General features: G+C 34.7%; 1 protein-coding gene across 2 annotated transcripts in view; it reads left to right on the top strand.

Annotated features, from left to right (window-relative positions):
* The window catches only part of LOC124371103 (dynein beta chain, ciliary-like), a 186,171-nt gene that overhangs the window by 22,029 nt on the left and 140,161 nt on the right, over positions 1 to 23,981 (top strand). Inside the window, exons 5-10 of one of the 2 annotated variants that reach the window (XM_046829419.1) lie at positions 1,111 to 1,339; positions 4,517 to 4,594; positions 5,749 to 5,943; positions 15,318 to 15,487; positions 19,160 to 19,382; positions 20,338 to 20,504. In XM_046829419.1, the coding sequence (XP_046685375.1) occupies positions 1,111 to 1,339; positions 4,517 to 4,594; positions 5,749 to 5,943; positions 15,318 to 15,487; positions 19,160 to 19,382; positions 20,338 to 20,504 (1,062 nt within the window). The remainder of the gene's footprint in view (positions 1 to 1,110; positions 1,340 to 4,516; positions 4,595 to 5,748; positions 5,944 to 15,317; positions 15,488 to 19,159; positions 19,383 to 20,337; positions 20,505 to 23,981) is intronic. The other variant, XM_046829424.1, reaches the window with a different exon arrangement.

Here is a 23,981-nt window from a genome sequence, read left to right on the forward strand (position 1 = left end):
TCCTTCAATGTCCATAAAGACGCTGACTAGGGCTTCCTTTTCGTCAAAGGTGTTCTCCACCGCTTCCACTAAACTGTGGAGAGCGGTTGTAGTTAATTTACCTTCTATAGCGTGTTGAGTGGGACTAAGTGGGTGGTCTAGTAATATTACGTCCCTTATGTGTCTGTTTATTAGTTTTTCCATAGTTTTCACCATGAAGGAGGTTAAGCTTATGGGTCTGTACGAGTTGGGTTGAGTCGGATCCCTGTCTTTTTTCCGCACGAACACCACCAGTACTGTCCTCCAGTTTTTTTGTATATATCCTAAGGCGTAACTGCTTCTGAACAGAATGATGAGAGTATTTAATAAGATGTCCAGCCCCTCTTGAAGAAGGGCTGGAAAAACTCCATCTGACCCAGGAGATTTAAATGGCTTGAATGATCTTATTGCCCATTTAATTCTTTCATGTGTGAATAGTCTGTTAGACCGCTGTCTGACTTTTGCAATCACTCGGCTGGATCTCCCCTCGACTAGAGAATAAATATCCTCATTTCGAGTTAGGTGACCCCCTGGAAAGTGCGTCTCCAGAAGCAGTTCTAAGGTCTCCTTCCTGTTCACTGTAAGGTCACTGAAGATTAGTGTGATCAGTTTGGAGAGTTTTGTTAAGCCTGGCAGCCTTTGGTAGGCAGTTAATGTTTTTGCATCCAGGTTCATCTTTTGTTTTTCCTAAGTTCTCTCTTATATTCGTTGGGCGTGTTGATAAGGGAACATAACACAAATTTTGGTTTTAGAGTAGTGCATCAGTTTAATGAGTAAACAAAATATATGTTTTGAATAATCCTTATATATTTGGCAGATAAATTGCAGAATAATTCAATCTGCAGGAAAACAAAGCATTCTCATGATACCACTGTAACAAAGGGCGAGTTTACTGAATGAGATGTTTACGTAAAACCATGCTGAGGGGTTTTTTATTACGAAAATGACTGCCAATCAACTAGTCACTAGTTAATTTGCCATTACAGTATAAAACATTAAACCATTTTAATATTTCTGTTTTAAAATGAATTAGAGCACATATGCTGGAGATTATTATTCTGTAATGGATTAGAAAACCATTAATGGTTCCAGCCTGACTTTGTTCATGGAAGAGATGAATCCAGACTTCCAGCGAGCCCCACTTTTTGAGGTGACCCTGGAACTACAAAACACTGACATTGTGTTTGTGCCATCCATGATAATTGACTTGGAAGACCCCTATTGTTTCTACTGTGTGATCAATGGTCTATTGGAGGATATTGTTCACATGGCCATACGTGTGCCACGGGTTTCGTACAGCCGAAGTAGTCTCACGTACATGGTGAGTCTTTCATTGTGATTTGATAAGGCATCCTACACCGGCACTGCTTCAGTTAAGGAAATTCCTGTGCTTTTATAACACTAATTTTTTTGTGAATTGCCTTCTAGCATTGTTGCAAGAACAGATCTTATATCAGGTACATCCTTACTTTATAGTGGTGTCATTATCAAGTGTTGCCTGCCATTGCTGTGCTTTTGTATGTTTGGATTATTTAGTTGTATTTGCTGTATTATTATTTAATGAGTTATATTAATTTGTAGACGAAGTAATGAATGCCTGATTCGTTATAAGCATATAGTCGTTATATACCAGATTGAACCATAACTTTCTTACTTCTTGGTCACGTTTGATGCCACCGGTGTTTTCTTTTTTTATATTTTTTTGTAATCTCTGTGATTTGTTGTATTTTGGTTGCCTTCTCTCCTTTTTTTACTGTGTGTATGCAAAGAAAGTACAATAAGAAAGAGCATTTTTGGACAGCAAAATAATTTGTACACAAGATGTACTGATATACTTATATAATAATAATAATTACGTCAAAGAACCTGATCACTCCCAAATCAATCATAAAAAATGAACTAAAATAGAATATAGAATAGTATAATTTTGATATTTATATAATTTGTTTTATGCTCTAAATTTATATCAGTATTACAAATCTAGTCTTGTTGTGTACACAACATCCCATTATCATTGAATAAATAGTTTTAAAATCATAACTAAAATTTATACCATAGTGTCATTTAATAATGAGACTTAAAGCATACAATCAAATACTAAAATCGGAGTCTGACTTTGAATTTTATATTAGCCAGAGTATTATATAGTGATTATCACAACAAATACAAACAGTACATTGTATTGTATCCTAAACAATTTACTTATTCTAATAATAATTTATAGAACTAGAAAATGAAACCAACACAATCATTTACTTCAATTCATATGATATGAATTGGTGCTTTTATTTTAAGAAAAAGTAGAGGCCAATCCCCTTTTAAGACTTATTCTGGCTGCCATCCTGGGCCACTAGCCTGTGCGAGATTCTTATCAAAGAAAATAAGGGAGAATAAATACAGTAAAAGGTCGATGGTACTGATAAAAAATGACATGGTCACAGACAAGATTTGAACCTGTAGTATCTCTAACTCATCTTCAAAGTCCAATGCCTTTGACTGCTCTGCCATCGAACCCACACAACATGCAATATCAGCTTTTCTCCTGCTACATGTGAAATATTAAAAACATACAAGATCATACATTCTAAAATAACTACAGAACTAAACATTTATTTTTTTACCAACTCAGTTAATCAGAATAACAAACCATTTGATTCCGTAGATTCATGTAGATAAACTAAATTCTGTAATATTTGCTTGTAGTGGTGTTTTCCTGAATTTGCCTCTTAGGAAACTTTGGAGTGGTTTACGATGGCATTTTTTGGCCAAGGCTGAGATATGGCACAGTGTATTATGTGATCTTCAAAATTTGAATATAACTTTTATTCTGTAGAAGTGGGACTCTGGTTCCAGATTGCAGGAGAGTTACAGTGAATATTTTCTTTCTGATAGTCTCTTAAATTTCCCCTCTTTATTAATCTATCAATGTATTGATTTTTTAACAGCCACAATTTTCAAATAATTCTAGGTCATAGCTACAGTGCTAGAAACAAAAACCTCTTTTTTGACTTCCTTTTGCTAGTAATTATTGTGATTATTGTTATTTATTAATGTTTGTATATTTTAATTTTTTAATTGACTTACAAAAACATGTTTGATTGTGTAAAAATTAAGGAAGTTTGATTAAAATTAACATTGAAAACAATTATTCACTTTTTAAAGTTAAAATTGGTAGTAGAAATAGTTTAAGTTTAAATTCACTATATATAAACACTTAGCTAAGAATAATTTTCAACCTGTCTTAATAAATGTTACGAAACAATTCTCAGTTTTTTGGTTGTCTGATAACTCATTAAATAAACCTTAACCCAATCCCTTGTAATAAAGATAATTTGTTAAAGCATTTAATGTATGAATTAGGAATTGATAATGCGTTTTTCTTCTCATGTTGTCGAAGTTATTCATTTTGGCCTCAGCAAAAGAGAAAGGATTTTTTTGTTAATTTTTAAATTTGTAGGATAAAAGTATAGGATTGTTAAATACTATATTTTTGAAATCCGATTTGAACGAAGTCCTGTAACTTAATGTGGACATAATTTAAGTTACACATACTTAATTACTTGTTTCTGTAATATTAATATAGAATTGATTGTATTAGTGCTTCCCCAGAAAATTATACTGTATCTAATTAAGGACAAAAAGTGAAAGCAATAGTACATTAACAGTGTTGTAATCAAGTCTGTTACTTATGATACAGTTTTAATTGCAAATAATGTTTTACTTACTTTTACCTGCAATCTTATGGCTTAGGGGACTCCCAACTTAAATTACTGTCAACATTGATAACCAAAAATGTGCTAAGTAAAATTTTGCAGATTGCTCCATTGAGGAATGTTAAAATGTTATCATAATTATTTATTTTTTATGAGTTGCTCTGGAAGTTGAAATATTTGTTTTGGGAACATTTAATTTCAGCATTTATTTTCAAACCTATTAAATATAGTAAGATATGGATTGCTGAGTAGTATATTATAATTTATTTATTTAGTATATTTATTATTTTTCCTTGTTTGAAAAGAGGTTGTATCAGTAGCAAATAAAACTATTTCAGACAAATAATAAAAATAATAGAGGGCCTAAAATGGAACCATATGGAAAACCAGCAAGTATTTCCCTTCATTACGAGTAATATACTCGTACTTTGTCATTCATATCATGTACAAGGTGTGTTCATAGACAAAGTATGGTTCTGTGGCCACAGCGTTGCGAATTGTTACCTAAAAAATGTACTTCTTTTTTATATATCAAAATTGTGTATACTTATGAAACATGTTTCATATTTTAACTATGTGGAATCTCAAATTCAGATAAGTTTTAAAAATAAATTGAAAACCCCCTTTAAACCTATTAAATTCCAGTTTTTTCAATTGGAGGTATTGATTAACACAAATTTAATTTATCTTTTTAAATTAATTTTTATGATACTGATGCTATGATTAACTAAGTGTATTCCATTTTATATTAATTAAATTGTGTTAATACATTTTTTTTTAATTAGGATAACATATTGATGTCATCAGATTTGAACTCTATGAAAAATCGTATATTGGAACAAGTGAAAAGCACGTCTACAAAAGTGAGTATTGTTTTAGACACCATTACAATGTTTTCTATGGATTCTTATCTGCTAAAATGTTTGAAAATATAGTTTGTATGCATGTCTTTATATTATATGTAATTTTGTGAACATTTAAATCACATTTCACAAACATATTAAAAATCATTCTTCAGCTTGTTTCTTAAAAGTGTTTAAACATTCAGCTACATCAAAATAATTATGGAATAATATGTAAATAATATTCTGTAATTTACAAGGCCAGTTATGGAGGTTGTCCAGAAAGTAAGGGCTATTGTCTGTAAAACCGTATAGAGGCTTCAGTTCCACCATCACAGTGCTTATGTTATGTATTCCAACAGCTGTTTACAAATTTTTATTGTTGTATTCTTTCCTAGTTTTGGTTTATTGGCATTTGGTTGATCTAATACAAAATGTCTCCACCAGAAAAATTCGATTAGGTATTTGATTTTTTAAATCCTAAACATGTGAAACCTTCAGAAGTTCATTGTGAACTTCTATCAGTGTATGGTTCTAATATCTTCTAATATCAGTGAGGAGAAAGTATGGAAGTGATGTCACTTGTTTGATTTACATTTCTAACCACAACAAAGTTAATCAATGTTTTATATTAGATGAACTTGGTGATTATTTTTCTATAATTTCACATTCACTTATTAATGAAATAATTACTAATTGTTTGGGTTATAGAAATATTTGTGCATTAGGGTTTCCATGCGTTTTGACTGATGACCATTAACTGTGTTTGATGGCTACATAAGTATTCTTGAATACTTAAATGTTATTGGTGATGAAATGGTGGACATGGTAACAAAACTTAACATCACAGTTTACACCTGATATGAAACACCAATCCATGGCATTGCGTCCGGATTCACGCAAATTCATTGTCACAGCTTAAAAGATTAAATCAGACCCATTAAGGAATAGAACACTACATTTAGAGGATTGGAATCTGTCTTCATCTTCAGGGTTCAACAAACTTAATACATAAGGTATACAACTTAATACAAATCAATGTATGGCAATAAATTTGTCAAAGTAACAAGTTTGACAACTAAATTTTAATGAAGAGATGTTAAACCGCTCATTGGAATAAGAATATAAATAGATAAACATTTATATTTCTTTCCAACATTGAACCTTGCCTTCAGGCTGTGGAATACTTAACACTGTTTGAAGAGTACAATTACTTATGGCTGGATGACCGCAAACTTTACTTGAAGCAGTTTCTGTTGTATGGACATGCCCTGAGCTCTGAGGAAGAGTTGATGGAGGGCAAAGTTAATGAGGAGGGAGTCCCATTGCTCAAGGAAACCCCACCTAAGCTGCTTCAGTTCAAAACACAGGTACTGAATAGTATTTTTTTGAAAACAATGGTCTCATAGTTATGTTAGTAAATTCACTACAATATATATAGTAACACATTAGTTTTTACTCTTGGCATTTTGAATGCAAGGATATCTAATAAATAGTGCCCAAATTTTATAAATAACTTTATTAACATGTCAGATATTGCAGTTTCTATAATACCAGAGCTATGAAAAAGCTGTCTGTGGTTCCCATGGGTTTAGTTAAGTATTTTCACAAAATATATTTGAAATCTCTTGTAACCATCAGGTGTCCATCATTGCATTTTGTGTTCATTTGACCTTTTACTTGATGCAATCAAAGCAAATTGCAACATTAGAATCTTGGTGGTAAAAATAATTTTATTGGTGCTATTGCCAAAAAACAATATGATATGGTATATTACTTATACTCTTGTGAGTTATTCTTCATATTTGTTTTTCCTTCGTTTCTTTCTTAATCTGAAATTAGATGTTAGTTTACATTGTTTTCAACAGTATTTATTTGAGTTAACCATCCTGTAGTGTTCATTTCTGTGTGAAGCATGTGTATTTTCCAGTAAAAGTTTTATTATACCAGATATTTGTATTACATATTTTTTAAAGTTATAAAAAGTATTTTTGTGTGATTTTACTAATAAAAGTAGTAAAAATTAAATATTACAAGTAATACACTACATAAATTAAATTATAATATACTATATAGTATTGATTTATATACATAATACCGAATCCAGCCAAAATTACCAAACTAAGGCAAACAAAAGGGGTAAATAATAAGATAAGACGTAAATGGGATAATTATTCTATTTCTTGCGTACAATGGAACATAGAAATAGTTGTTTTGAATTAAAGTACTTATTTGATTATTATGTTATGGGCTTGAGCTTGTTTATGAATTCTTTATATTACATTTCTGAATTATAAAACGTGGGGGTTCACAGCACCTAATCTAATAGCACCTAATCTCACAGCACCTAAAATTTAACCGTCTAATAGCACCGATTCTCATAGCACCTAATATTATAGTACCTAATCTCACAGCACCTAAGGAAATGCCCGAGAGTCGCACGGCACCTAAAGATCGTGCTGGAGTTTTATAGCACCTAATATCACACCACCTAAAAGGCAGTGGTGGGGATCGCCGGAGGGGTAGGCCGCCACCACTGTCCGTGGCCAGTGGGCGACCGTCCGTTGAGTCGCGTGGTTAGGGGAGAGCTTTTTGAGTTTGTTATTGACACGTGCTGTGCGGGTTGCATTAACGCGCTCGCTGGAAGAACACATACTAAACATCTCACTTAAAACGTCTACCACATTAAAATTTACCCCTTTATTACATTTGAAAAAGTTTGACGGTTTAGGTAGTATTAATCCATATATTATAGCGAAAGTGAGATATTTTTATTGATTGTGATAATCAAAAATATGAAGAAAAACACAGTTTTTTGTTTTAAATTTAAGCTTTCTCAAACTTAACTCCTCATAATTCAAAAATATTTACAGTTAAAAATATAATATATCATTTGTTGTATGTCTCTTAAAGAACAACATAATGATAATTCAGAGTTCTAAGTTAATAATTAAAGGAATAACAAGTTTTTTGGGAAACTCATTAGACTTGTATTTATTTGTAAATCACGAAATGCTTATTACTAATTGTCTTTACTTATGAGTGAGGGTGCAGAACAAGCGAGGTACACAGTAACTGTGCCGGAACCTTACTACATTATGGCTTAATGAATCATACCAACTTTCCCCGTGTGCCAAAAACACAAGATAAAATATCGACAGTTTTATTTTCACACAAACCACAACAGGAAAATGTTTAAACTAGGCTTGTATGATTCTGGTAAATATATTAATTTAAGGAAAGGTAATTAAATTATTCATTTACCCAAAAACGAACATTAAATTAAACTTATATTTGTAAGTTCACTAACAGATAACTTGAGGGAAGTTAATATTCCTCAAAGCGAAGCGGCCGAATACCTTCCATAATCTTATCATCATCGTCTTTGTTATCGGTGTTTATATTTTCACTGTCTACCTCATGTTCACTGACACAGCCTTCCGACGAATTTCTGTCCTCCAGTCAAAATATAAGGAGTCTCTCTACAGCCTCCTCCACCAATCATTCATTGGTCCAAGCGTTCAATAACTATTTTTTTTATTTTCTACAACTTTCATCCTACAATCAGGTGTAGTCTTTTCAAAAGTTTCTTTACAAATTATGTGATAGAAGTAATAGTGAACGACTTATTATTTTTGCGATATGTAAATTAATTTGAGCCCATATTAGTTCTATCGCGTGGAGCTTGACTGTCAATAGAAGTTCAGCTTTATCATATCTGAACTAAAGTGTTTCCTTTCTAGTAAACCATCCTGTAATTTCTGCCTTATATCTTTTGCTCCTAGGTGCTTTACTTATTTATTTTAAATTATACAGTGTATTATACATAGCGATAACTATATCTTTCATTAATATAATCCACCCATAGGGGTATAAATGGACTTGGAATTCTTAGAAGAACTTCCCTATGTCCTATGTACATAAAATGTGGCACACACATGCCTCATGACTTGCACAGAAAAACAATAGCGTCTTTATAAAGATTAACTACCATAGCGACTGAAATATAATTGCAAACCCTAGAAAAAGTATATTATTAATTTTCATCTTCCTGCTATCCGAAAAAAGTTAAAATTTCACACACACACACACACACACACACACACACACACACACACACACACACACACACACACACACACACACACACACTAGGTGGTTTATCAGGGCCAAGCTTGGAAATGTACACTTTTACAGCGTATATGCTCCTCCCAGTTTAGATATCAACGAGTTCACGGATTTACTTGATAGACTGGTCGAGGATGTTAAAGAGCACTCCCCCTGCGTGATAGCCGGGGACTTAAATGCCTGGGCAGTGGACTGGGGCAGTAAGAAAACCAATACCAGAGGAACTGAGCTGCTACGGACGGTGTCCTGCTTGGACATGGTTTTCCTCAACAGAGGGACCACGCCGACTTTTGAGACGGACAATGGAAGCTCCATCATTGATCTGACCATAGCCAGCTCTAACATCGTCAGAAGAGGGAACGACTGGACAGTCCACGACCTTTTCAACGAGAGCGACCATCGGCTCATCAGCTGGACGGTAACAAGAGAACCAGCAAAAAACAGGTCTCTGCACAAAACGACGAACCTCCGAGGATGGAATGCCAATAAATTTGACGCAGAACTATTCCAAGAAGCATTCAATAGTGAACCCATTGTCGCTAACAGCGCACATGAGGAAACAGAAAAAGTAATGCGCAGAGTTGCCCTTGCCTGCGACGCCACGATGACGCGGAAACGGCCAAAAAACGAACACCCGCCGATGTACTGGTGGAATAGTGATACTGCCAAAAGTCGCCAAGAAACCATTCAGGCAAGAAGAAAAGCCACGCGAGCTAGGAAAAAGCCGAACTATAGAGACCTGAAGGAGTCTCATAGAGCAGCGCGACTAAAGCTAACGAAAGCGATCAAAAGCAGCAAGGCACATTGCTGGAATGAACTGCTTGAAGAGGTGGACTGCGACCCATGGGGTAGACCATATAAGGTGGTATTGAAAAAGGTGAAAACTCAGCCACAGTCCTCACCCACTTGCCCTGACTTGCTGGATAGGATTGTCACAAATCTTTTCCCACAACACCCGGAGCTTGAGATCGGTGACCTCAGCTCAGAGCATCCGATACCGCTGATATCATTAGAGGAGCTAAACATCGCGAGTGCAAGACTGGGAAACAAGAAGGCTCCCGGACCTGACGGCATCCCAAATGTTGCCCTAAAAAGTGCGATAAAGCTGGCACCGAACATGTTTCTCCACATGTGCAACAGATGCTTGGAAGAAGGCTACTTCCCAGACAAATGGAAGCTGCAGAGGCTGGTTCTTCTCTTAAAAGGAAAAAAGCCACCCTATGAACCATCGGCATACCGTCCTCTCTGCATGCTTGACTCGGCAGGCAAGGTCCTCGAACGGATCATGTATGCGAGAATAGAGGTGATGGCTGAGGGGCACCTATCGGACAGACAGTTTGGATTCCGCAAAGGAAGATCAACTGTTGATGCTATTAACCTGGTAGTCAACACAGCGAAGGAAGCCATTTCAGGAGATAGATGGAAAAACGGCAAGAAAAAATACTGCGCAGTAGTGACGCTGGACATGGAGAACGCGTTTAACTCTGCGAGGTGGGACCGAATCATGGAAACACTCGACCAGTTCGGCATCCCAAAGTACCTGCAAAAGTTAGTGGCAAGCTACTTTACAAACAGAATTCTGCAGTATGAGACAGATGATGGAATCAAGAGATACAGGATCACTGGAGGTGTCCCACAAGGCTCGGTATTGGGACCGCTTCTGTGGATCATTATGTACAACGAACATTATGGTATCCTACTTAGATTGAGGATACCAAGGATGGTAACGTCCGTCGCTTTTGCAGATGATGTCGCCCTCGTAATTGTGGGAAAATATCTGGAGGACATCAAAAACCTATTCAAGGTGGTATTTGGTAAGTACGCTGTCTGGATGAATGAACAAGGACTCAAGATGGCCAAGCACAAGACAGAGATAGTGCTCATAACAAGCAGGAAAGAGCTCGAAACGATCACGCTGCAAGTTGCTGAGCACGAGATCGAGTCAAAACCATCCATCCGTTACCTCGGGGTGATGATCGATGCACGCCTCAACTTCAAATACCAAGTTGAGCATGCAAGCACTAAAGCAGCAGCTGTCGCAGGGGCATTATCCCGTCTCATGCCAAACGTAGGTGGGCCAAAACCGAGACGACGAGCCCTGCTAGCGTCAGTAGTTACATCAATACTGACCTATGGCATTGCCATCTGGGCAAGTGCACTAAAACTGCAGGAGTGCCAGAGGATGGTATATCCTGTAGGCCGACAAATGGCACTGAGAGTTACGAGTGCGTTCAGAACTGTCTCCAGGGATGCAGCACACGTAATCTCGGGAATACTGCCAATTGAGATTCTAGCAGAGTAATACAGGAGCTTATACCAGTGTAGAATCCATAAGCAAGAAAATGTAGATGACTGCAGAAAAAGAGAAAGACAGAAGAGTCTGGAGCACTGGCAAGCCCACTGGGACAACTCCGAAAAGGGTAGATGGACACATCAGCTCATACCGAGTCTAGCAGATTGGATAAATCGCCAACATGGAGATCCCAGCTACTACCTGACGCAGGTACTCACGGGACACGGGTGCTTCCGTAAATACTTACACAAGTATAAACACGAGGACTCACCAGAGTGCCCAAAGTGTCGAGGGATAGAGGAGGACGCGAGGCATGTGTTTTTCACATGTCCGAGATTTGACTTGCAGCGACGAAAGCTTGAAAGATTAAGCGATGTGGTGATTACGCCAGAAAACTTAGTAAAAGAAATGCTCGCATCTGAAACCACATGGAAAGCAGCAACGGACTTCTCCAGGGAAGTCATCGAAGAGCTAAGGAAGGAAGAAAAGAAAAGGAGGGAAGAGCGAGACAGAAGGGCGAGGCGCCAGGCTATGGAATAGTGAACTCTCCACACAAAAGTAGAGGAAGAGCGAAATTGCTTAAATGCCTTCCCCCGCGAAGTAATACCTAGCGGCAGTCCCGCGGGGGGACAAAGGCTGGGTGAAGAGAGGTTTACGTTTTAGTCGGTATGGGTCTTGGTAACCACATGGACCAAAAATCCATAGGCCAAGATCGAGCCCGGCACTACGTGCGTAAAGAGCATTTTTTTCCTCTCTAAAAAAAAAAAAAAAAAAAAAAAAAAAAAAAAAAAAAAAAAAAAAAAACACACACAGTTCCCGTCATATAAATTGATTACAAAACGTATATTAAAGAAGATAAACCCAGATTACTGGTTTACATGGAAGTTGTACCCGCTATAAAAACTACGTTTTGCTTTGTCAACTTCCCGGTATTCTATGAATGTAAAGTTTGACATACATGTGTGTTGTGCATTAATGGCAAACCAACTCGGGGATCGTTATGGGCTTATTTTAAATATTCAAAAGAATACTTTGTCTGAAACATCTAAAACCTTGCTAAATCCAAAAGTAAAAGTGACACATTTTATTTTAATTCTTCCAGAATCCTCTATTGATGGTCTGACAAACCATTTGTTTTCACATGATTGGAATGTCTTGCTTAGTAATGGAAGAGTATTCTCTACCCAAAAATTCGTTCATGCGTATTTCTCCATTTTAGTTAATAAACAAACATTTTACTCTACAGTGAAAAAACAACGTTCCACAGTTAGTGAGATTAAAGGTCGAAATCAAAACGATTGGTATAGTGGGGAAATGGACCAAATGAAAGAAACTTTTGTTTTTGGAGAAATCTACAAAACTTTCTACTAGTGATAGGCTTCATGTTAACTATGTAAATCTCGAGAAATGTTATAAAAAGTCCGTAGAAGAGGCAAAGCTTACTCATAATGTCGCAAAAATAGAAAATAGCAGTAAACAATATAAGGCCTAGGGATTTGATAAATGAAAATAGAAAAATTTTGTATTTCAATCAGCATTATCAATAAATATCACTCCAGATAACTTAAACCATTTGTTTTATCAATTCGGTTAACACCAAATAAAGGGTAGTATAAAAAAGCCTCATGTTAATAGATTGAGCTTAATAAGAAATTACCATTTGAAAGAAACACATTTATCTTTGTAGAAGTCTCGATTGATGAGGTCATTAAAGCTGTCAATAGAGTTAAAAACTCAGAAAGCAAAGACATTTATAACTCATCTAAAATTATAATATTTTAACGAATTTACCATACGTTTTTGAACCCATTAACTATATGTATATCTGCCCGATTCTTAAGAAAGGGTCTAGGAGTCTCCCTGAGAGTTATTGCCCAGTATATATTATACCTGTCCTGTAATAATAGGAACTGTTGTACATGATCAACTTTTTGCGTATCTTGAAAATAACAACAATCTAAATTTATTACAATAGAAGAGGTAAATACACCATTGATGCAGTTTATTCACTAATTAAGGAGGTCCTAAACACTTTTGAGATTACAGCCTTTGCTCAGGCAACATTTTTTGACCTGAGCCTTAAATCTTAACTATTACTGTATTAATAGGAGTCCGGCTTTAAAGAGTTCCTTAAAGACTATCTAAGCGCAGGCGAAAAGTTAGTTTGTATTAATGGAAATCGGTCCAACAGTTTGGTGATTAGTAATCTGGGAAGTTATAGCATGACCGGTGGGATGCGCGTGAGGAGTGGAGGAGGTGAGCGCGTGGAGGCACAATCTAGAGCAGGGGAGTGAATACCGTGCTACTACCCCTATTGAGTGTTGTCGTCTTCCACTATATATATATATATATATATATATATATATATATATATATATAAATTTTTGCTGTGTACATATCTACTGATCAAGCACTGTTCTGAAATTTAATTTGTACTAAAATGTTTCTGCCTGTTTTACGAACATGAACTGAAAGTGTCAACAACTGTTAAATACTCAGTTAAAATTCGATTATGAAACAATAATATTAGAATAGTTTTCAAATTGTAAAATATTCCAGGCAGCTATTCTGATCCACCTCTTCTTATAAAATTTCTTCACATTTCAACGGATTACCAAAAATTTGTCTCGCCGTTCTTAAAATAAGCATGTTTTGTGATTCATTTTTATGTATAATATGTAGGCCTTATTTGTAATCGTAGTATGGATATTATTTCATATAAGCCCATAAGCCAGGTTGAAAGACTTTAGACATCTTCTCCTTTTTAACATGTATACTCATGGAATTGATTGACAAAATTATGCACTGTTTAATACAATATTAAAATAATATTCTTAAATCAAATTATGCTCAAACAGCATTGCGTTAAATATTAAAAACAAATATAATCTATTTTTGTCAGGTTTGATTTTGTTACTATAAACTGCTCAGGTTAGTTTCGTTATTTTATGGAATGAATTATAGAAATTACAATTTGACTTATAAGTAAATGTAGTAATTATAAAATAAATATATATTTTGTAATGCAATGTAATAAGCCGCTTATTTATTAACGCTTTATGAAGAATCGAAAGGCTTTATTGAAATGGTTTGTTGTGCGTCCGTCTGTGCGATAACTCTTATTATAAAGGCCCTAGTGACTTCAAACTTGGTACATATGCTCTTATTGGTCTAAATAAGAACTCTATTGATTTTAAGATAAAGAAGAATCGTCTGTGCGCTACCACTTATGTTACACTCTGTCGAGTCTTTCAATGCTTCTAACATCGTTCGGGTTATTTTAAGTAATCTCGTATTTGGTTCACAAAAACTTCATATATGTATAGTACTTGTATTCATTATAACACTTATCTAGCAGTTTGGCATGAAATAGCTAGATTTTTCGGCTGAAAGTATAAAACTCGTGAGTCAAATTTTCTGTTATAGAACATTGGGAGGTTAAAAAGCTAAACTATAGTTCTTCTAATGGTTGAAATTCCCTATGGATGTTACATTTTAATCCAAATAAATTTGATTTTTATGTAAGTCATGATAATTACGTGTATAAAATATTTACTTTGTCTGACGTAGGGAAATTGCAGAATAAGTGATGAATGATTTAAGGCTTTGCCTATTTTTATATAGATTTTAATGCAAATTATTACCGGTTTTCAGCGCACGGTATATACGATTTGAACACATTTAACTCCAATGACGATAAAAACTTATATAAAAATGTAAAACACAATGAAATTAGATGAACAAATAATTGACATTATTGGATTATGTGCAAGATTTGCGGTTTGGCCTAAACATTCATTCAGATTCAAGGTAAATACTTTTTTGTTCCATTATTAGTTGTAATCAACAACCGCCGCACACCATGCGCACGGTTCTCTTGTGCGAGGAGACAATTGTCTATCTCGTGTCGCCTCGCCTTGTGCTGTCGACTGCTCGCCCTGCTGTAGAGGACAGTAATGGCGGGTCGTCGGGAGCGTGGTGAGGGGCAAGGTTGGATTCTCCTCCATCCCCTCTGTCCCCACCAAGGCCCCTTTGGAACAAAGCGAGAGGTGCTGTGACACTGAAACTTGAAACAGTCTCACGGCACCTAAACGAACCGTGGATCGTTGCACAGTACCTAACCTTATAGCGCCTAATATCACAGCACCTAAATGACGACTTTTTTTCTGTAGGTGGTATGAGATTAGGTGCTAAAAGATTAGGTGCTATGAAGCCGCACCTTATAAAACATCATTGATGGGGAATGGGAAACAATTCAGAGTACTGTTATGACTCATCCTAAACTAATTCTCAGTGATACTTAAATGTTAATGATACTGGCAGATAGATGAATACGAAAGTCTCTACAAGGAGCTCTCCACTATTGAGAACTTCATGACTTTTGACCGGTGGCTTCGTGTGGACAACCAGCCATTTAAACAGGCTCTGCTGAACACAGTCTGCAAGTGGGGCAACATGTTCAAACAGCATCTTGTTGATTTCGTCATCAACAGGTACTATTTAATAGCAGTTCAATAAGTATACATATGACGATACTTTTAAAGTTATGAAATAATGTTGTACATGAAGCCTTTGATACTACAAAGTATAATTGGTAAGTATATTTTATTTTATTTTTTGACCTCCAAATTGCCTAACTACTTGTACAGAGATAATGTATACTTACACTTAGTACCCATAAATACAGTTTATTTGTCACAGTTTTGTAATGTTTAGAGATAGAAAAGAACTTTAAATGTGAAAGTTATTCAGTTTTGCACTGCCTTTAAGTTGATGTGGCAAAAGACTTCCCTTACTGTTTAAAAATTTGGGTTATGAGCATTTTTATGTTTTCAAAAAAGTAGATTAAATACTTTTAAAATTAAGTATAACATGATTTGCATTTCTATTTGGAAGTTGTGAGATCCAAATATCGACCCCTCTGTTTTGAGAGACTCTGTATTTTTACAGAGTTAAAGTTATTTTAAACAAATTCTTTAGGGTTGATTTAGTGGCGAATACGTTCAAACTAAACCTCTGCTGTTAGCTGTTTGACTGCTAGACATTTGAGATAGGTGGTCTGAAACATCCTGTGTAATTTATTGGAGTTTTTTGTAACTTCAAGACGAGGTGAATATACTGCTTTAATTTTAAGCTTATCATGATTGTGGCACTCCGACAAGACAATGTCCTATTCAACAAATATAAAAATATAGGGTATTAAAAATAAAGTAAAGTGGACCAAAATAAGTGCTTTCTGTTCAGGAAGGATAAAAGATCATTCGTATTCTGCCCTTATTTATGACTGATAAATCCAATGGCTATAGCATTCATAATTCTATTATGTAGTTATCATACCTCTCTCATACCTCATCTCTCTTATAACATGCCAGTTTTATTTCTTTATTCCCTTATTGGTCATTGCTGTTGTTTGGTTAGTTAATATGTTCGTTTTGAAACTTTCTATATAATATACAATACAGACACACTACACTGCTACAAGCTGTACAAACCAAGGAGGTTGGAGACTGAGGGAAAAGCAAATATTGGTACAATCAAGCAATCGCCCAAATCATTTTTACATGTTGCTTTTGATAGGGTGTGTTTAATTTGATGAGCAGAAATTTCTTTGATTACAATTTTGTTAGGTTTTATTGTTGATTTCATTTATTAATATTGGTAGCCAAAGTGGCCTTACTTAAACAAAATGTTGACTTAGCAGTTAATCTGCTAACTTTGAATATGAATCCTGAATTCCTTTACGTGAAAAAAGAATTTTTAATTGTTGGCTTTATCATACTTCACATCATGAATTTTAGACTGCTAATATTAAATCAATTGTACGCTTTTTCAATAGCTTTTTTTCTTGTGCTGTCTATACAATCATTAAACACCCGCGTTTAGTAGTCTTTTTGTATATCCTATGTATTCCTTATCACATGAATATCTGCATGCCAATTGTTTTGATTTGGTTTTTAAGAGTCTTTGCTGAAGAGTTTTATTTTTTTTAATTCTAAAAGCACATTAATGTTGTATTTTCTGCGTACTCTTCTAATTATCTCCAATACTCCTGGGACATAAGAGATTGGCATGATATTATTTTTCTTTATCATCCTTCTTGTGGCTCATGATGTTTTATATAATTTATTTTGCACTCATTTATCACAGACTGAATAAATGTTGTATAAGGTCTAATTTAACGTTCTGATTTCTTGTTTTAAACCATCTTTGTGTAAGCACGAGCTCTTTGCCCTGCCAAACAAAGAGTATCCAATAGAGATAGAGAATCCGACAAAATATTCTTCACCATTCTTCTTTGAGAGAATATTGAAGGTTTAATAAAAAATGTAGGTACAGATTTGTATAGATAAAGTAAAGATGTCTTATTTTACCCGGTGAAGTTAAGGCTAAGAAGCCCTCTCCAACACTTAACTTGGGGACCAACTGCTTCAAGGTGACTTCTGGGCCACCACCAATGGCTGGGTAGACCTGCTTGCAAGGACAGGAATCGCTCAGCGGTCACCCATCAAAGCAGCAGGCTACACTCGACGTTGCTTGATCTGGTTATCTTGCGATAACCGTTGTACCCCCTACACTGTGCCATTGGCAGATAGATAGCCATAGATCATATTTTTTTGTCAACAGTTGTCTTAAGGATGTCCCTATTATATATATATTATTATATATTATATATATATTATATATATATATATATTATATATATATATATATTCTTATTTCATTACATATATACATACATACATATACAACCAAGCAAAGGGAGTTTGTTTGTACATCTACCTCATGATTAGGTGAATGAATGGAAAAATTCTATTTATGTGAGATAAAAATCATTTAGTTTAATGTCTCCATGAGGGAAGAAAATCATCCATGCATGAAAACTTCGGTTTTAATTGAGTGATTAACGAGTTTTCAGAATTCAATGATTTTGACTGTGTTCGGAAATGGTGGGTAAATTGAAGAAAAGACTTTCAATGTCAAAGCTAAGTAGCCTATCAATTTTTGCCAGTTTTAAATGTGTATACATCTTAAAGAAATTATTGAGATTTTGATAAACAAGTCAAATTTTCGTACAAGTAATTTGTAAAAAAAGAATACCCAAGAGCACACATGGTAATTTCTTATATGGTGAAGTACTGGAACTAATTGTTGGCTTCAGAGAAATGTCAAGTTTTTATACTTTTAGGAGGCCACTGTGGAGTATTTGGGACATTTTGAATGGCGAGGAGTTAGTTTTCATTAGAATTTAACTAAAAAATGTTCCTTATGCTTTTAAGAATTTTGGCTACTTTGTGCTCAAATACATTGGATTCTTATTTACCATAAGATTTATTATAAGTTTTCCTTATTCTTTATACATCACTGTGTCTAGTGAACATTTTTTCAAACCTGAATTAATTAAGGCTTCGTACATAATATTAACAGATAAACAGCTGTCAACTTACCTTAGATGCAGTCAAAGAAACCTTAGCCAATAAAATTAACCGAGAATTGTCTTGAATGGCAGTTGCAGGAGGAATGTGTCTATATTTGGGTTTTCCCCAATCTTTTACATTCTCTGGTATGTACAGCATGTTTTGTGCAGTGCACTATACTTAACAACCATATGGTTTTGTGCTTCTTCTGACTGCTCTGGAATCTCAGGTATATGCTTCAAAGTTTTATTTAGTACTTGTTCCACCACCAACTTTGACTTGGCAGGTTTATCACTGTATATTGATTTATGTTTGCTTCACATTTTGTTGAGTTTTTCGAACCTGATAAATTGTAATCCTTAAAATTTAGTGTTCTATTTTTGTAACATATAAAGTTAACAAATTTTTGAAATCGTATTATCCCTCAAATCATCTGTTGACATTTTAAACAAAGAAACTATAAATGGTACCATGTTAAATGAAACATTAAGAGCCAGTTTAATACATTGTAATTTTTTAACTTAGCTTCTGTTTGCAGTTGTGGATAGCATTTGGACATTTAAACCTCCGATCAAAGTTGAACAAGTTTGATTTAATCTCACTGTGGGGAAAGAAACCCCACAAATCTTAATTATCTTCATAGATTTATTCTTTTATAAAAATGAAGCATGGCTTCCTTTAAGTTAAATTTAGAACAATTTTAGTGAAAAAGTAAAGTTGCAGATATTGAACACTGTTTCTGTTTTGTAGTCTGCGGGAGCTGGCAGATTTCATAGAAGAAGCAGACAAGGGCCTGAGCAAACCTCTAGTGGAAGGGGACTATGAAGGCCTTGTCACAATCATGGGGTATCTTATGCGGGTCAAGGATCGTCAGATTGCAACAGATACTATGTTTGACCCACTCAAGGACATTATTGAGTTGGTCAAAACCTACGATATGGACTTCTCTGAAGAAACTTATGTTCTCCTTCAGGTATTCTAACTGCATGACGAGAAATAGAAACTTACTGGCATAGGTATTAAAATTTGGCTAGGAGCAAAAATACTGCCTTTTGTAATATATAACACAATCCTTATTGTTAATGAATTCATCTATCCTTCCATTCACTGTATAGTAATTTTTAGGGATATACTTGATACCTCATTTTTTCCCACCAGTGGCACTGTTGTACTATGCTTTTCAAAAAGAATGTCTATTTGTCAGCGATCAGTTTTTCTATCAAGTAATAAGACCTCATTAGTAGGTGAATTGAATTTGAATTTGCTAATGTCTTTATTGATTGTTTGTATTGTATTCTAATGGCACATATCATATATGTTTTCCAGATTTTGGGCCACTTTTAGCTAGATTGGATGTTACTTGGTTTACAAATATTTCTTTATCTCATGGTATGATGAATTTCATCATTTTTTATAAGTATTTCAAATTTTTTCCTCACCATTAATGCTGACTCCAGGATAAACAAAGTTATCTTTCAAAGAGTTCATCCGCACAAAAAGTGCCTTACAAAGTGCCTGATCTTCTCATGACTTGTCTTTGCATTGGAAAATCTTTAAAAAATGACCTCTACCCCCATAAAAGTAATTTTGGAGTGTTTTTGTGTGTTAAAAATTATTCCCCCAATTCTTTGCGGTCGAAATATGGAGGTGTTCGTTTAAATGAGGAAGGTAAGTTTCTTAGTTCAGCCACTATACATCATTGATGGGTGGTCTGCTTCACCCTGTATATACTCTAACATAATGATAAAAAAAATATCTTTTCACTACAGAATGAAAGAATTTCAACTGCAACATAAAAGTTGTATCTGTCGATCTTCAAACGCATTGGCTAATAAGTTTGAATTCATTACATCTAATATTCTCTTTCACTGCTCCTCTTTTAAATGTATAGGAAATAGTCTTTGGAAAAAAGTGTATGGCTTGTACAGGACCTACCGGGGAGGTGGAACAACACCAAGAAGTTGGCTGTAGGAGTGAAGGCAGCTGCAATGCCACTCATGCAGGCCGAGGCCAATACTATCCGCAAGCGTCTTGTACTCTTTGAGATACGCACAAACTTCTTCAAAGAGGATTTCAGACAGCTGCCATTCTTCAAGTGGGTTTTTTAGTGATTAAAGTTATAAATTGCAAAATTTAAGAGTAGCACACAGATTTTTACATTTTATTTAGATTTAAACTGCAGTATGTTGTCATCCAAGAGACACAGTTTATTTTTAAATATATTATGATTTTTAATTTACTTTTTAATGTGGGAGATAACTACTTTAATTGTTCTCACTGCTGTCATCTATTGATGGATCTTTTATCTTTTATTATTATCTTACATTGGCTGGAGGTATTACAGCCTTCTCCTTCCTCACATCCTAATAAATATCATCTATTAGGTTACCACTGTTCAGAATTTTTAAACATTACTTTGAATGGTGTACTTTCCCTTTAAAGTTCTGGCACATATTCTACTTTGATCTTGGTCAGTGGAGCCATTTGTATAGAATTGGATTCAAGATTCCACAGGATAGCTCCGCCTAATTGTGTCCAGTGTTCAGCTTGTTGCTCTTCTTGGCAAGTATCCTCTTTTCTCATTCATAGACCAATATAGAGTTTTAGGAAATGGAAAATGGTAGGTTTAGATGTACAGCTTTTTTATGGTCACAAACATTTCATGTGTTGGCCAGCTGTCCATTTGTTTTCTGGAGTTTTTCACCTGAAGCCAGAAATCTAGTCTGGGTCTTAAGAGGCGAATATGGTTGTTGGTAGCTTTCCAGTGCTGGAAAATTAGATGGATCATCTTTTCAGTATGGTTAATTGTTTCTATGGTGAGGATTTTATTTGAGTCTAGTCTCCATCGATATGATTGGTTTAGGCATGGCAGCTTATGTGATACATCTGAGAGCCGTATTCTGGTGTCTACTGAGAGCCCCACATGTAGTGAGTTTGGAAGATGATAGATCCATACTCGTGTCGAGTCAACAAAAGTTTTATAGGTGGTAGTTAAGACATCCTGATCAGTTACCTAGGTCACACCGGCCAAGCGCTTTAGGAGCTGAAGTCTTATCTCATCTTTAGCACTAATTTGCTCTACATGCTATCTCAAATTAAGTTTTGTATTGAATGCGACTCCCAGATAATGACAGTAGTCCTCAATAAAAATGTTTATGTCACTGTTAATCTCATGTTGAGTGAGCCACGTTTCATTCCATCCATATGAACAAAAATTAACCACATACAATTCAGTGGTCTATCATCTTTCAAACATGCAGTTAAGCCCCAAAATTATGAAAAAATGTTTATGTTATAAAATATATTGTCTCATCCAATGGTCTAAAAACAAACATAATAGACACATTAATTTCCAAACACAAAAATAAGAATGATAAAAACTAATGGCCCCGATCAAGAAGAACAAAAAGAAAATGTATGTTTATGTTGGATACAGCCTTACTATATAACATTCCCTCAGCAAAAGACTGCATGACTCAAGCATAAAATTAGCCTTAAAAACAACAGATATAATCCATAATATTTTTAATAGAAAGGACAATATAAAAGAGAATATAGTTGACAAAACTGGTATACAAGTCACTGTGGGAAATGTAACAACATTTACATTGGGTAAACTGTTCGGCATTTAAAACTAGATTCAAGGAACACCACCCAAACCCACAAGCAAATAAACAAAAATTATCATTCGCCCAACATCTTTTTGAAAATAACCAAAACATGATTGACATCGATAGTCTACAGGTTTTGCATGTATGCAATAAGGGTTGGAAACGACACCTTGGAGAACAACGAAATCTACTAACATTTTTAAAACGGAAAAACAAATTGTGCAATATTAAAATGAACAGCTCAAAATCAATTCCCATAATGTTTTTAACACAATGCTTGGTCACAAGAATACTTTATTAATTGCTCTAGTAATAAACAAGATAATACTCTTGTAGATAAGAACGGACCAGGAAGTAGAGAAAGAGGAGTGACAGACCTCAGTGTATCATCTATGTTTACCGTTAAATATTTTTTGCGTATTTAATAATGAATTCTGTATGAAACTTTGAAAAATTTTTGGTTTAACTGCAACAACCAAATTATCATTGATCAAAAATTGTTAGTCTGACTGGCTTCACACCTTACCTTCACTGTGACATCAGAACACCTTATCTGGCAAAGAATATCTGCAGCTGACATGTATAACTCATATGTGACAGATGATTTGCTATAGAGTAACAACAAATGTGTGGTTGTTAAGAAGGGATTTTGATACAGTATATGTATGTACTGTTGTAGCACAGTATTGAAGTCCAGAAAATAAATATTCTTCAACACACTACTCTTGAGAAAGCAGAAAAATTAGAAAATCAAATATAACTCAAATTAACTGTTAACTAAAATTCAAATAGTTGAAATGTTTTTAATGGGTATTTCTTTGGAGATATGGCTAACAAGCTTAATGCACTGTGACCTGAGGTCTTTTGTGCTCCCCTAACTCTTAATTCCCATCAAGCTGCAAACTATAAAAGAACTCTTGCTAGTTTTCTGGGGTCCGCCTCTATCTCTTCACAGGGCTCAGGAAAAGCCTTTCCCAACCACCTGAGTCGATATTTTGAGACGGCTGGACTGTACAGCTAGGGATGGTCTACTTACTCCTTATCCTTATTACAGAATCTACAGACTTTTGAGTCACCTAGTCCTAGTTTCCTAAGGTGTTTCTGGAGAGGTCCATGGTTTATTAACATTTCCATCAAGTTTCTCTTTTGGTGAGGTCCACACAGTTCCATTACATTACTGTAGCGAGTCTATGAATAGCTTTGATATTCTTAATCTTTGAGAGTTATGCAACTTGAAAAGTTTAACTTTTCTTTTCCATCTCTTTATGAACCTTTCTATGAGCTTGTAACGAGTTGTTTTGGTATTTATTATTTAGGACAGAGATAAAACATGCACGGGAAGCAGGGTTCATAATGATGACTAAATAAATTTAGCATGCATATCGGTCTAATAAATTCTACTTCAACTAAATTTTTTGAGATTAAACATTTAAAAAGTATTTAAGGTTCAATAATATTACTAATTTCAATAAAGAGAATGAGAATATTGCTTTTGAAGGGAAATGTTATTTATTTTCTGTATAAGTGAACAAGGGAAATTTCTTAAGCTCTTCTCTTTCCAAAATGTAAAAAAGTTTTACTTGTGCAATTAACTATGAATGTAAATCAAGTATTTTATGCTATGCTATTTTTTGATTAGCAGATGTTAACAATCTCGTAAATTGTTCCATAATGTAAACAGTTTCATGTCACAGCACTTTTCTATTAAATAAAATAATATTACTGACTGAGTGATTGAAAATTTGGAAAAACTCAATTTTAAAAGTCTAGTACATAATAGAGAACCATACCATGTTTCACATGTTGTCAATGATTTTTTGTTGCTAGCAGGCCTTGTTCTTAGTTTAGCTTATAGTAAGTAACTAGTCTTGGTTTAATTAGTGTATATTTTAGAGATATTTTGTAAGGAATTCACACAACATATTAGTTGTGATTCCTGACTTTTGTGTGTCATGATGCAT

This window comes from Homalodisca vitripennis, chromosome 1 (assembly GCF_021130785.1).
Source record: "Homalodisca vitripennis isolate AUS2020 chromosome 1, UT_GWSS_2.1, whole genome shotgun sequence".
NCBI classification, from domain to species: Eukaryota; Metazoa; Arthropoda; class Insecta; order Hemiptera; family Cicadellidae; genus Homalodisca; species Homalodisca vitripennis.